This window comes from Oncorhynchus kisutch, linkage group LG19, assembly GCF_002021735.2.
Source record: "Oncorhynchus kisutch isolate 150728-3 linkage group LG19, Okis_V2, whole genome shotgun sequence".
NCBI lineage: Eukaryota > Metazoa > Chordata > Actinopteri > Salmoniformes > Salmonidae > Oncorhynchus > Oncorhynchus kisutch.
This window is the reverse complement of record NC_034192.2, coordinates 23,485,995-23,501,885: the sequence shown is the minus strand read 5'-3', so window position 1 is coordinate 23,501,885 and position 15,891 is coordinate 23,485,995. Positions and strand designations below refer to the sequence as shown.

The following is a 15,891-nucleotide window of genomic DNA, read 5'->3' as shown; positions in this document are numbered from 1 at the left end:
ACACTTGGTCGTGGAGCAGGGTGGAAGTGCAACTAAAATGCGGTTTAAATAACCATCTGCATTTTGAATGTCTTTTTTCAAGTTATTTTATTAACGAAAGCATAAAGATGAAGAAATACCGTATCGCCCGTTTTGAGTGAGAAATGTAACACTTCAGAGTACTTAGGCGTTGAATATATTGCAGTTTGGGGGGTGTTCAGACATACAGAAGCCGGTCTATAAAGAGTATGTTGTCCTGATAATCGGGCTACAAATGCTCGAAAACCTGTTCTCAAAATGCCACCAGCTGTCCATCACTACTGTAAATTAAACACAGCATCTAGTTTACATTCTTTATCTTAATCACAATGTCACAAATAATTTATCTACCTTTCCAATTACTTTTAGAGTTTGGGATTCATTTGATTAATATTATGTTGTTGATATTCCAAGAAAGATGAAAAATCCTCTGGGTTTCAGTTAGGATGGAACGGAAAATAAGTCGCTGTACAACTTGATGGTTGGGAGTAGTCTACACAGTATTAGGCTATTTAGCTAAAGAATTCCTGTGTTGTGCTCAGGCATGCAGGAGACCGGGGTTCAATTCCCTGACTGGGAGGAATGAGTAGGCTGTCCTTGTAAATAAGCATTTGTTCTTAACTAAAGGTTACACTAAGAGCATAACATTTCTACACCATAATTGTAGTCAAACCAATTCCCAAATGGAGATTCAGTCCAAGTACAAATATTGTTGATTTATCAAGACCAGTCCCCATGCTCGTCTCAGAGCAGCGTGAAAAGATGCTGAAATAGTTGTAGGCTAATGATTCATATCCTATTGCTTCTAACTTTATTTTTTATTAAAACAATTATTTCACCTTTATTTAACCAGTTAGGCAAGTTGAGAACAAGTTCTCATTTACCATTGCGACCTGGCCAAGATAAAGCAAAGCAGTTCGACACATACAACGACACAGAGTTACACATGGAGTAAAACAAACATACAGTCAATAATACAGTATAAACAAGTCTATATACGATGTGAGCAAATGAGGTGAGATAAGGGAGGTAAAGGCAAAAAAAGGCCATGGTGGCAAAGTAGATTTGCAATGGAAGAATGTGCAAAGTAGAAATAAAAATAATGGGGTGCAAAGGAGCAAAATAAATAAATAAATTAAATACAGTAGGGAAAGAGGTAGTTGTTTGGGCTAAATTATAGGTGGGCTATGTACAGGTGCAGTAATCTGTGAGCTGCTCTGACAGTTGGTGCTTAAAGCTAGTGAGGGAGATAAGTGTTTCCAGTTTCAGAGATTTTTGTAGTTCGTTCCAGTCATTGGCAGCAGAGAACTGGAAGGAGAGGCGGCCAAAGAAAGAATTGGTTTTGGGGGTGACTAGAGAGATATACCTGCTGGAGCGTGTGCTACAGGTGGGAGATGCTATGGTGACCAGCGAGCTGAGATAAGGGGGGACTTTACCTAGCAGGGTCTTGTAGATGACATGGAGCCAGTGGGTTTGGCGACGAGTATGAAGCGAGGGCCAGCCAACGAGAGCGTACAGGTCGCAATGGTGGGTAGTATATGGGGCTTTGGTGACAAAACGGATTGCACTGTGATAGACTGCATCCAATTTGTTGAGTAGGGTATTGGAGGCTATTTTGTAAATGACATCACCAAAGTCGAGGATTGGTAGGATGGTCAGTTTTACAAGGGTATGTTTGGCAGCATGAGTGAAGGATGCTTTGTTGAGAAATAGGAAGCCAATTTTAGATTTAACTTTGGATTGGAGATGTTTGATATGGGTCTGGAAGGAGAGTTTACAGTAGTTGTAGTTGTATTTGTAGTTGTCCACGTATTCTAACTCAGAGCCGTCCAGAGTAGTGATGTTGGACAGGCGGGCAGGTACAGGTAGAGATCGGTTGAAGACGATGCATTTAGTTTTACTTGTATTTAAGAGCAATTGGAGGCCACGGAAGGAGAGTTGTATGGCATTGAAGCTTGCCTGGAGGGTTGTTAAAACAGTGTCCAAAGAAGGGCCAGAAGTATACAGAATGGTGTCCTCATTGATGTATACAGAGAAGAGTCGGTCCAATAATTGAACCCTGTGGCACCCCCATGGAGACAGCCAGAGGTCCGGACAGCAGACCCTCTGATTTGACACACTGAACTCTATCAGAGAAGTAGTTGGTGAACCAGGTGAGGCAATCGTTTGAGAAACCAAGGCTGTCGAGTCTGCCGATGTGGATGTGGTGATTGACAGAGTCGAAAGCCTTGGCCAGATCAATGAATACGGCTGCACAGTAATGTTTCTTATCGATGGCGGTTAAGATATCGTTTAGGACCTTGAGCGTGGCTGAGGTGCACCCATGACCAGCTCTGAAACCAGATTGCATAGCAGAGAAGGTATGGTGAGATTCGAAATGGTCGGTAATCTGTTTGTTGACTTGGCTTTCGAAGACCTTAGAAAGGCATGGTAGGATAGATATAGGTCTGTAGCAGTTTGGGTCAAGAGTGTCCCCCCCTTTGAAGAGGGGGATGACCGCAGCTGCTTTCCAATCTTTGGGAATCTCAGACGACACGAAAGAGAGGATGAACAGGTTAGTAATAGGGGTGGCAACAATTTCGGCAGATCATTTTTAGAAAGAAAGGGTCCAGATTGTCTAGCCCGGCTGATTTGTAGGGGTCCAGATTTTGCAGCTCTTTCAGAACATCAGCTGAACGGATTTGGGAGAAGGAGAAATGGGGAAGGCTTGGGCGAGTTGCTGTGGGGGGTGCAGTGCTGTTGACCGGGGTAGGAGTAGCCAGGTGGAAAGCATGGCCAGCCGTAGAATTCTTATTGAAATTCTCAATTATGGTGGATTTATCAGTGGTGACAGTGTTTCCTATCTTCAGTGCAGTGGGCAGCTGGGAGGAGGTGTTCTTATTCTCCATGGACTTTACAGTGTCCCAGAACTTTTTTGAGTTAGTGTTGCAGGAAGCAAATTTCTGCTTGAAAAAGCTATCCTTGGCTTTTCTAACTGCCTGTGTATAATGGTTTCTAGCTTCCCTGAACAGCTGCATATCACGGGGGCTGTTCAATGCTAATGCAGAACACCATAGGATGTTTTTGTGTTGGTTAAGGGCAGTCAGGTCTGGGGAGAACCAAGGGCTATATCTGTTCCTGGTTCTAAATTTCTTGAATGGGGCATGATTATTGAAGATGGTTAGGAAGGCATTTAAAAAAAATATCCAGGCATCCTCTACTGACGGGATGAGATAAATATCCTTCCAGGATACCCCGGCCAGGTCGATTAGAAAGGCCTGCTCGCTGAAGTGTTTCAGGGAGCGTTTGACAGTGATGAGTGGAGGTCGTTTGACCGCTGACCCATTACGGATGCAGGCAATGAGGCAGTGATCGCTGAGATCTTGGTTGAAGACAGCAGAGGTGTATTTAGAGGGCAAGTTGGTTAGGATGATATCTATGAGGGTGCCCGTGTTTAAGGCTTTTAGGGAGGTACCTGGTAGGTTCATTGATAATTTGTGTGAGATTGAGGGCATCAAGTTTAGATTGTAGGATGGCTGGGGTGTTAAGCATGTTCCAGTTTAGGTCGCATAGCAGCACGAGCTCTGAAGATAGATGGGGGGGCAATCAGTTCACATATGGTGTCCAGAGCACAGCTGGGGGCAGAGGGTGGTCTATAGCAGGCGGCAATGGTGAGAGACTTGTTTTTAGAGAGGTGGATTTTTAAAAGTAGAAGTTCAAATTGTTTGGGTACAGACCTGGATAGTATGACAGAACTCTGCAGGCTATCTTTGCAGTAGATTACAACACCGCCCCCTTTGGCAGTTCTATCTTGTCTGAAAATGTTGGAATTAAAATTTCTGAATTTTTGGTGGTCTTCCTAAGCCAGGATTCAGACATCCGGGTTGGTAGAGTGTGCTAAAGCAGTGAATAGAACAAACTTAGGGAGGAGGCTTCTAATGTTAACATGCATGAAACCAAGGCTATTACGGTTACAGAAGTCGTCAAAAGAGAGCGCCTGGGGAATAGGAGTGGAGCTAGGCACTGCAGGGCCTGGATTCACCTCTACATCGCCAGAGGAACAGAGGAGGAGTAGAATAAGGGTGCGGCTAAAAGCAATAAGAATTGGTCGTCTAGAACGTCTGGAACAGAGAGTGAAAGGAGGTTTCTGGGGGCGATAAAATAGAATCAAGGTATAATATACAGACAAAGGTATGGTAGGATGTGAATACAGTGGAGGTAAACCTAGGTATTGAGTGATGAAGAGAGAGATATTGTCTCTAGAAACATCATTGAAACCAGGAGATGTCATTGCATGTGTGGGTGGTTGAACTAATAGGTTGGATAAGGTATAGTGAGCAGGACTAAAGGCTCTACAGTGAAATAAGCCAATAAACACTAACCAGAACAGCAATGGACAAGGCATATTGACAATAAGGAGAGGCATGCTTAGTCGAGTGATCAAAAGAGTCCGGTGAGTGGAGAGGTTGGTTGGGGGTCACGGCGATTTAGACAGCTAGCCAGGCCATCGGTAGCAAGCTAGCATAGGATGGAGGTCTGTTATTAGCCACCTCTTGCGTTCCGTCAGTAGATTAGTGGGGTTCCGTGTGGTAGAGGGGATTAATCCAAATCACACAAAAAAAGAAAAACAAAAAAACAATAGATATAGTTATAGAGGCCCAAGAATTTAAAAAAAAAAATAATAATAAAAATAAATAAATCAATTGTCCGATTGTCTATTCAGATAGCAGCCGATAAGACAGCTAACGGTTAGCAGGCCGCAGATGGGCATTCAGGTAATGTCACGACGGAGGAGCCAGCCGGATAACTCCTTCGGGTAGATAACGTCGGCAGTCCAGTTGTGAAGGCCCGGTGGGGCTCCGCGTAAGCAGTAAAACAGGTCCGGATAGGTGACTGCAGCCCAGGAGTGATTGATGGAACTCTTCAGTTCCGGAATAATTGATGTTTGCTCCGGAATCGACGAAAGCCGATAGTCACACGGATAGCAGCTAGCTAGCTGTGAGATCCAGGTATGAATGTCCAGAGTTAGCGGTTGAAATCCAGGGACTTGGAGAGAAAAATTGGTCCGGTATGTTCCGTTCTGAGCCGCGCTGCGCCGTACAAAACCGGCGATAGATTTTCGAGCTAAAGGATAGCTGATGACCACAAACTGTGGTTAGCTGAATACTAACGATTTGCCAGTAAAGAAGCTAACTAGCTTCTGAACTAGCTTCTGAACTAGCTTCTGAACTAGCTTCTGAACTAGCTTCTGGATTAGCTTCTGGATTAGCTTCTGGATTAGCTCCTGGCTAGCTTCTGGCTAGTTTCTGGCTAGTTTCTGGCTAGCTTCTTGGAGTTTCTGGCTAGCTTCTTGGAAGATTACAGATGAGGTAAATAATACTTTTTTATAAATATAAATTGGTGAGGCGGGTTGCAGGAAAGTGTTTTGAAGATGAGTTTATGGAAAATGTAAAAGATTTGTGAAAAAAGTTGTAAATATATATATATATACGGGACACGACAAGACGAGGACAAAAGACGTCTGAACCAAAAGACGTTTCCCCCATAATTTGCAAATAAATTCATTAAAAATCCTACAATGTGATTTTCTGGATTTTTTTTCTCATTTTGTCTGTCATAGTTGAAGTGTACCTATGATGAAAATTATAGGCCTCTCATCTTTTTAAGTGGGAGAACTTGCACAATTGGTGGCTGACTAAATACTTTTTTGCCCCACTGTATGTCATACCCCCCTGTACATTGGCTATGTACCGGTACTCCATGTACATGACCTTGTTATTGCTATTTACTTTTTTACCATAATTTTTTTTAAACTCTGCTTTGTTGGGACAGGGCTCGTAAGTAAGAATTTTACAGTAAAGTCTTCACCTGTTGTATTCGGCGTATTTGACAAATACAATTTTATTTTGACACACACAAAGATACACCCCAGTTTGACAAAATCACTAAGTTGGGTATAGAGGCCTCTCTCCTCACGAGGAACACATTTGCCTCAAAGGGGCAATCTGCAGTTGCTACATCAATTTTTTACTTTTAATTCATGATTTATACTGATTAATTCTTGAAGAATATAACTTAAATGTTTCAGGAGCTTAGGTCAACAGATGTACCCCATCAGAACCCAAAATATTGGTTTTACTCCTTTGCTTGTAAAACAAAGGAATTGTAAACAAACACTGTATTGCCACAAAACAAGGTTTAAACTATGATTTTGTTATTATGAATGGTTAGTCCTTCCATACATAGCTCTATCCATACATTTGGGGTGGCAGGGTAGCCTAGTGGTTAGAGCGTTGGACTAGTAACCGGAAGCTGACAAGGTACAAATCTGTTGTTGTGTCCCCTGAACAGGCAGTTAACCCACTGTTCCGAGGCCATCATTGAAAATAAGAATTTGTTCTTAACTGACTTGCCTAGTTAAGGTAATCATTTGAGTGTTTAGATTTCTTCAGCCCCATCCCACATGGGAACACCACGTCATTTCAATGTGAATATAAAATCACATTTTATTAGTCACATGCGCCTGTAATATTTGTGTTGTGGAGAAATGACCAGGCAGGAGACGGGAGTACAGTTCGTTTTCGTTTAGTCAAAACCCCTCGTGCTCTACAGTTCACGGCACCCCAGTGCGCATGTGCATTTCCTATTAGGTGTAGTAACGTAACACTGCCGTAATGCATTACTGCTTAGTAACAGCACAGTAACTAATATAAACAGATGTAGATCCCAGATACTACAGCGCCTAATACAACAGGTGAAATATTTACTTACTACAAGCCCTTAACCAACAATGCAGTTTAAAGAAAAATAAGAGTTAAGAAAAGATTTGCTAAATAGGCAAAAGTTTTTTTTTAAAGAGTCAATGTGCGGGGGTACAGGTTGTCAGGGTAATTGAGGTAATATGTGCATGTACTGTAGGTGGAGGAAAGTGAATAATTGGGTAATATTTATTTGAGATGTTGATCAATGAGATTACAACCTATATTCACCAGCTCAAAAAGACAGCTAAAGGTTTGATTAATTTCCTATTGTGCACTATGCTTTCAACCATCTAAAACCACAACCAATTCCAATTGAAAAACAATACCCAATTTTTTGTTTAGTTGTAGTGATAGACATTTGGGTGACGTGCTTTCAAATATTTAAAAGCACAGCAAAGTTGCAACGGGAATACAATGTCAGATATTCTGTTTATTTATAGGTCTACAACATCACTGTGCTTCATCTAATAGCAGAACCAAAAGACCTGGATTGCAGTTGAGATTACATTAAAAGTACATGGTGCAAGTGGTCAATGCCGAGTTCTTTACAGCAATAGTGAAGCTCTCCACAGACCTGCAAGGACCTATTCATGTTATCTTGAACATGCACACCGTTGCTTTATATATTAAAATGTGGGCATTTATGTGTTACTCTTTTTAAGGTTGAGTATAACATTAGTTAATAACATTAACTAATATAACATTAATGCCCAAAATGTGGGCATTAATGTGTTACTCCTTTTAAGGTTGAGTATAACATTAGTTTGTAAGTTAACGTTAGGCTACTTATTGTATTTTCAAAAGTAATATTGAAATGTTTTTGGTTTACAAAGCAAACCAAATGTGACAGACTGGTTCAAATTGGTCTTATATAGCAAAATTTTAAATTGTGTTTTTTTTACATTGGATAAAAGTAGAGACACAGAGCTTGAAAATGGTATATCATACACTACAGTTGAGGAACAATGGGACCATAATTCCGCTTTGAAAGTGGATCAACTTGTAAACTCACTTTTGAGAAAATGGCCTTTGAATGTTTTGGTACTGTTACTGGAGAGCCCTTCTTTGTCTACATCGATTCAGCATCGTTCACACCCTCTTAGGCTTTAGTCCCACCCATCTCTTTAAAGTTTGATCTGAACATTCTGTACTAACAACAGCAGGCAAGCACCCAAGCTAACTTGCTAGATGCTTCCAGACACAAATGAGAGAACAGCTCATTCAACATTAGTTGCTGTGGCGGAGCTGGTTATGCTGTTATGTTATCCAGAGCGTTGGTGACTGCAACTGTGCTGTCAGATTGTCCGCTTTTAACGTTAGAAGGTTTCGCTCTCGGAGCATTCAGGATGCACACTGGACGCTCTGGCCGATGAGTAGGGTTGATCCGAATGTTCTGACCTCACAACGGCAGTCAAACACCTAAGCTAACTGGCTAACAGTGGCTAACTTGCTAGCTACTTCCAGACACACATGAGAGAACACCCCCCTCTGACCATTTTGCTTGCCCTAGCAGAGCTGGCTAGGCTATTTTCATGTTTTCCAGAGCTGTGCAGCTATAACTGCAGCTGGCCACAATTTAATTACTCTTTTTTGCCAAGATTTATTGACACAGTCCATACTCAATGGGTGTTGAGCATTTGTAAATTCATCAGTTATTCTGCACTCTGGCACACTCAGGCGAGAGTGCTCTGAAATCGGAGTAGAGGTTCCCTGCATAGTGGAGCCACACTAACACAGCCAGCTAATGTTAGCTAGCTAGCTAACAGTACACTAACTTGAAATGAAAAGACTTTATGTCCAAATTAGAAACATGTAATTTCGGAAAATGTAGCTGGCTAGACTATCTTACCCGTCCGTATACATTATGGTCAGACGCTTCTCCATAGTTTGAAGATGTAATCTGGAGACAGATGTTTTCTCCATTTCCTTAGCTGTCATACTCTAAATCCACTGATTTCAAAACTCGGTCCTCCAGAAAGTGGAGAGCAACACTTATGCAGTTCTACTAAGCAATATACTTGTTTTAAAAAGCCGCTTTAGACATGATTACCTACACATACTAGCCAGCTCAAATAGACAGTGCTATATGGCAGACCAATCCAAACTCATCTCTCGGCATGTCCAGCCCACTCATTATCTCAGCCAATCATGGCTAGCAGGAAGGTTGCTTACTTTCTCTGTGGCTAAACCAACTAGGCTCATAATTTAACTATTTTATTTGTATTTACAGATGGCATACATGTTTTTAATTAAGGCACATGAAAGTTCACATGTTCCAGAAGGCATTTCTTCCAAAATAACGCATTTTGTAGTGCTACCTGTCCCAGACCTGCTGTTTTCAATTCTCTAGACAGCATGAGACAGCATGAGTGGTAGAGATACTCTGAATGATCGGCTATGAAAAGCCAACTGACATTTACTCCTGAGGTGCTAACCTGTTGCACCCTCGACAACCACTGTGATTATTATTATTTAACCCTGCCAGTCATCTATGAACATTTGAACATCTTGGCCATGTTCTGTTATAATCTCCACCCGGCACAGCCAAAAGAGGACTGGCCACCCCTCAGCGCCTGGTTCCTCTCTAGGTTTCATCCTAGGATCTGGCCTTTCTATGGGGTTTTTCCTAGCCACCGTGCTTCTACACCTACATTGTTTGCTGTTTGGGGTTTTAGGCTGTGTTTCTGTACATCACTTTGAGATATCAGCTGATGTAAGAAGGGCTTTTTAAATGAATTTGATTTGATTTTGATTTTAAAAAAGATGTTCAAATGTAGTGACCCGTGACATATGTCTAGTTTCCTGAAACATGTCACAAATATCAAAATTTAAAAGAGATGTGTCTACTGCTTGGATAGTTCCATCTGAACCTCTGGCTTTAATTCGTATATGTTGGGCACTTATCATTACATCTGAAATCCTAGGAATCCCTTGGCCTATTGAACTGTCTATTTTTAGATACATTCTGGGTTGAATTGAAACAATAGCTGTTTGCAAATGCTATACAGTGTATAGGCCTAATTTTTTCAAACCCTTCAAAAATCATATTCTTATGAACTGTTAGTCCTATTGACTCGAAACATGGTATGTATGCTCAGGGCACTTGTCTTTAACAAGTTTTTTAAAGTTTGATATCTCCCAAGATGGCATGAAAATTGGCCAATCAAAAAATGTCAAACTGTTTCCCCTTTTAATTAAACGCATGATAACTGCATGTCACTTTGCTCAATTATCTTGAAACGTGTCATGTCAGTCAATGACACCATCCGGATGGTACATATCAAGTTTGGTGTTGCTATCTTTAAAAAAAAAGATGGACATTTCAGGCCAGTTAATAGCACTATAGCAAATTTAGGGATGTAACTTCTGGAATGTTAAAATTAAAGTAATGCAACTTGGTATACTTTATGTAAATAAGGACAGTAGCCTATGGCAGTGCTGTGCGGGACTGTAAACAGAAAATTGTCTAACCCTGTTCTTGTGCTAGGACAACAAAATGCGGCTTCATGTTGACTGTTTTGTGCTGTTGTATGTACCAAAAAATGATGCCAATTCCCATATTGTATGTACTGTAGCCAACTTCTCTTTTGTTGTCATGCCATATACAATATATAGGACCAGGCTACCTAAAAGCTTTCCTCATAAGAACATTAATCTAATTTGAAGTTGACATGGACACACACATACACACATAGCCCAGGCCACTCACGGTCAAACTTGACCAGGCTGTCTCTGTTGCAATTGCTGGAGGCAGATCCAGAGTTCACACCCTCAGAGGAGATGCTGAGCTTGGTGTTGGGGTCTCTCTTGGGTTTGGGCGGCGGTAGCTTACGGGAGTTGGGGCTCCCATCCTCATCACCCCCGCCGACAGAGTGTAGAGACTGGGAACGCACAGTGAAGCCCTGGCCACAGGAGGAGGGAAGGCGGTCCTGGGGTGCCGGCATGGTCATGAAGCCCATGCGGAAGTGTTTCCCTGCGTAGCTTCCCTCCGTCACCCTCGCCACATCCTCACCGATCCTGCCAGGAAACATCTTTTAAATAATTTTGTTTCATCCATAAATCACATTACATATGCAAAATGATTCAGACATACCAAATGTCATAGATGCAAGGACACAATCATGGAACCAAAAAGCACCTTCTCCTCCATATTACCAAGTTGCCTATGACTATGACAGCTGATGCACACACGTGCACACATACAGCCTCAGGCACGCACTCACTCACACACACACACACACACGACAACAACAACAGAGAATATATACAGACAGCTTAAATATGTGTCCTATCTGTCCCATATACACTGAGTGCATAAAACATTAAGAACACCTTCCTATTATTGAGGTGCCCTAGCCTTAATTCACCATGTTTGGTCATTGACTCTACAAGGACAAGCTGTTGAAAGCGTTCCACAGGGATGGTGTCCCATGTTGACTCCAATGCAGTTGTGTCAAGTTGGCTGGATGTCCCTTGGGTGGTGGACCATTCTTGATACACACAGGGAACTGTTGAGTGTGAAAAACCCAGCAGCATTGCAGTTCTTGACACAAACCGGTGCGCATGGCACATACTACCATACCCTGTTCAAAGACACGTAAATCTTATGTCTTGCCCACTCTGAATGGCACACATATCTATTTTCTCTCCTTCATCTACACCGATTGAAGCGGGTTTAACTAGCGACATCAATAAGGGATCATACCTTTCACCTGGACTCCTCTCCCCTGTAACTATTCCGCAGGTCGTTGCTGTAAATGACAATGTGTTCTGAGTCAACTTACCTGGTAAAATAAGGGTAAATTTAAAATAAATACAAAAAAAGATGCACCGCTCATGGAAATGTGTCATAATGTTTTGTACACCCAGTATATACCTACAGTCAAAATAGCAAGTTTAGCGGAAAATATTGTGTTTCACTTGCAAAGTTCATCAAAGTACTAATCGGCAGTTGTATGTTTGTTTGTAGACTCCGCTCACAAACCCAAAAAGGAGTAAGCACAAACTCCCAGAAAATTCTTGCCATATACAGTACCAGTCAAAAGTTAGGACACAACTACTCATTCAAGGGTTTCTCTTTATTTCTTTTATTTTCTACATTGTAAACTCAGAAAAAGAAGAAACGTCCTCTCACTGTCAACTGTGTTTATTTTCAGCAAACTTAAAATGTGTAAATGTTTGTGTGAACATAACACGATTCAACATCTGAGACATAAACTGAACAAGTTCCACAGACATGTGACTAACAGAAATTGAATAATGTGTCCCTAAACAAAGGGGGAATCAAAAGTAACTGTCAGTATCTGGTGTGTCCATCAGCTGCATTAAGTACTGCTGTGCATCTCCTCCCCATAGACTGCAACAGATTTGAAAGTTATTGCTGTGAGATGTTACCCACTCTTCCACCAAGTCACCTGCAAGTTCCCAGACATTTCTGGGGGGAATGGCCCTAGCCCTCACCCTCTGATCCAACAGGTCCCAGACATGCTCAATGGGATTGAGATCCGGGCTCTTCGCTGGCCATGGCAGAACACTGACATTCCTGTCTTGCAGGAAATCACGCGCAGAACAAGCAGTATGGCTGGTGGCATTGTCATGCTGGAGGGTCATGTCAGGATGATCCTGCAGGAAGGGTACCACATGAGGGAGGAGAATGTCTTCCCTGTAATGCACAGTGTTGAGATGGCCTAAAATGACAACAAGCTCAGTCCGATGATGCTATGACACACCGCCCCAGATGATGGACCCTCCGCCTCCAAATTGATCCCGCTTCAGAGTACAGGCCTCGGTGTAATGCTCATTCCTTCGACGAAAAATGCGAATTCGACCATCATCCCTGGTGAGACAAAACCGCGACTCGTCAGAGAAGAACACTTTTTGCCAGACCTGTCTGGTCCAGCGATGGTGGGTTTGTGCCCATAGATGACGTTGTTGCCGGTGATGTCTGGTGAGGACCGGCCTACAAGCCCTCAGTCCAGCCTCTCTCAGCCTATCGCGGACAGTCTGAGCACTGATGGAGGGATTGTGCGTTCCTGGTGTAACTTGGGCAGTTGTCGTTACCATCCTGTACCTGTCCCGCAGGTGTGATGTTCAGATGTACCAATCCTGTGCAGGGGTTGTTACACTTGGTCTGCCACTGCGAGGACGATCAGCTGTCCGTCCTGTCTCCCTGTAGCGCTGTCTTAGGTGTCTCACAGTACGGACATTGCAATTTATTGCCCTGGCCACATTTGCAGTCCTCATGCCTCCTTGCAGCATGCCTAAGGCACGTTCACGGAGATGAGCCAGGAAGCATATTTCTATTGGTGTTTTTCAGAGTCAGTAGATAGGCCTCTTTAGTGTCCTAAGTTTTCATAACTGTGACCTTAATTGCCTACCATCTGTAAGCAATTAGTGTCTTAACGACCATTCCACAAGTGTTCATTAATTGTTTATGGTTCAATGAACAAGCATGGGAAACAGTGTTAACTTCTTAAGGATGTAGCAGAATACAGTTCCCTGGCAGGAACACCACTCAGCGGAGTTCAGAGCGCCACCTATAGTTTTTGATAAAACTCAAACTGTCATTAAACTTTCATTAAAATACACATTCAAGGTAGTGAATTAAAGCTACACTCGTTGTGAATCTATCCACCAAGTCAGATTTGTAAAATGCTTTTCGGCGAAAGCATGAGAAGCTATTATCTGATAGCATGTAACACCCCAAAAGACCCGTAGGGACGTAAACAAAATAATTAGCATAGTCGTCGCTACACAAACCGCACAAATAAAATATAAAACATTCATTACCTTTGACCATATTCTTTGTTGGCACTCCTAGATGTCCCATAATCACTATTGGGTCTTTTTTTCGATTAAATCGGTCCATATATAGCCTAGATATCGATCTATGAATACTGTGTGAACAACGGAAAAAAATAGCGTTTTCTAACGTAACGTCATTTTTTTAAATTAAAAAAGTCGACGATAAACTTTCACAAAACACTTCGAAATACTTTTGTAATGCAACTTTAGGTATTAGTACACATTAATAAGCGATAAAATTGATCATGAGGCGATGTATATTCTTTAGCTGTCCGTCTGGAAATAATGTCCGGAGAAATCTCTACCAAAACATCCGGTCGGAGACCGGAGGAAATCGGCTCCCTAGTTTCGGTTTGACCAAGAAACAAAGCCGAAGCAAATGACAAGACTCTAGACATCGTGTGGAAGCTGTAGGTACTGCAACCTCGATCTCGTTTAATCCGGTTCACCTTGAACAATTCCTGGAAGTAGCGCATGGATATTTTTTTCCATTTTCAGTGATCAGATTTTCCTGCACTTTTCGATGAAACGCACGTTCTGTTATAGTCACAGCCGTCATTTAACCAGTTTTAGAAACGTCTGAGTGTTTCCTATCCACACATACTAATCATATGCATATACTATATTCCTGGCATGAGTAGCAGGGCGCTGAAATGTTGCGCGATTTTTAACAAAAAGCTGCGAAAATTCGCAACAGCCTTAACAGGTTTTAAACACTTTACAATGAAGATCTGTGAAGTTATTTGGATTTTAACGAATTATCTTTGAAAGACAGGGTTTCTTTTTTTGCTGAATTTGAATTAATAGTGAAGATCATGAAATAACACATGGAATCAGACAGTAACCAAAAAAGTGCTCAACAATTCAAAATAGATTTTTGATTTTAGATTCTTCAAAGTAGCCTCCCTTTGATGACAGCTTTGCACACTCTTGGCATTCCCTCAACCAGCTTCACCTGGAATGCTTTTCCAACATTTTTGAAGGAGTTCAAACATATGCTGAGCACTTGTTGGCTGCTTTTCCTTCACTCTGCAGTCCAACTCTACACAAACCATCTCAATTGGGTTGAGTTTGGGTGATTGTGGAGGCCAGCTCATCTGATACAGCACTCCATCACTCTCCTTCTTGGTCAAATAGCACTTACACAGCCTGGAGGTGTGTTTTGGGTCACTGTCCTGTTGAAAAACAAATGATAGTCCCAATAAGAGCAAACCAGATGGGATGGCGTATCGCTGCAGAATGCTGTGGTGGCAATGCTGGTTAAGTGTGCCTTGACTTCTAAATAAATCACCAGCAAAGCACCCCCACACCATCACATCTCCTTTTCCATGCCTCACGGTGGGAACCTACACTGCGTATTAGAAAGACATGGAGGTTGGAACCAAAAATCTCAAATTTGGACTCATAAGACTAAAGGACTGTTTTCCACTGGTCTTAATGCCCATTACTTGTATTTCTTGGCCCAAGCAAGTCTCTTCATCTTATTGGTGTCCTTTAGTCATGTTTTTTTTCGCAGCAAATAAACCATGAAGGCTTGATTCACACAGACTTCTCTGAGTTGTTGATGTTGAGATGTGTCTTTTACTTGAACTCATTGAAGCATTTATTTGGGCTGAAATTTCTGAGGCTGGTAACTCTAATGAACTTATCTGCAGCAGTGAGAACTCTGGTTCTTCCTTTCCTATGGCGGTCCTCGTGAGAGCCAGTTTCATCATACCGCTTGATCGTTTCAACCTTAATTTAAACAGGGAGTCACATTGAGATTAAAAATCTATTTTACAAGAGAGCCCTACACATTACAATACAAACAGAATATTAAAACAACATACACATATGTGTTTAACAGAATATAATTCAGCACAATAAACAAAAATAAACATATTGTCATGACTTTCACCGAAGTCGGTTCCTCTCCATGTTCGGGCGGTGTACGGCGGTCGGTGTCACCGGTCTTCTAGCCATGCTTGATCCACCTTTCAGTTTCCATTTGTTTTGCCTTGTTTTCCTACACACCTGGTTTTCATTTCCCTCATTAATTGTTGTGTATTTAACCCTCTGTTCCCCCCATGTCTTTGTGCGTAATTGTTTGTTGTAAGTGCTTGTGCACATGTTTACTGGTGCGCGTCGGGTTTTGTTCCCATGTTGGTTATTTCTTTATGCCGTTGGTTTTGAAATTAAACTGCTCCAGCTATTACCTTGTTCTTCTCTCCTGCGTCTGACTTCCCTGCCACCAGTTATGCACCCCTTACAGAATTACGCACCGAACAGGAGCAGGTGCCCCTGGTATAGGAGTCGAGGAGCACGTCCAGGAGCAAGCGGCGATGTTCCA

General features: G+C 42.0%; 1 protein-coding gene across 1 annotated transcript in view; it reads right to left on the bottom strand.

Moving 5' to 3' along the window:
• Positions 1 to 15,891, bottom strand: part of nyap2a (neuronal tyrosine-phosphorylated phosphoinositide-3-kinase adaptor 2a) — a 108,495-nt gene that overhangs the window by 53,328 nt on the left and 39,276 nt on the right. The window contains exon 3 of the mRNA XM_031798602.1: positions 10,468 to 10,775. Within this exon, the coding sequence (XP_031654462.1) occupies positions 10,468 to 10,775 (308 nt within the window). The remainder of the gene's footprint in view (positions 1 to 10,467; positions 10,776 to 15,891) is intronic.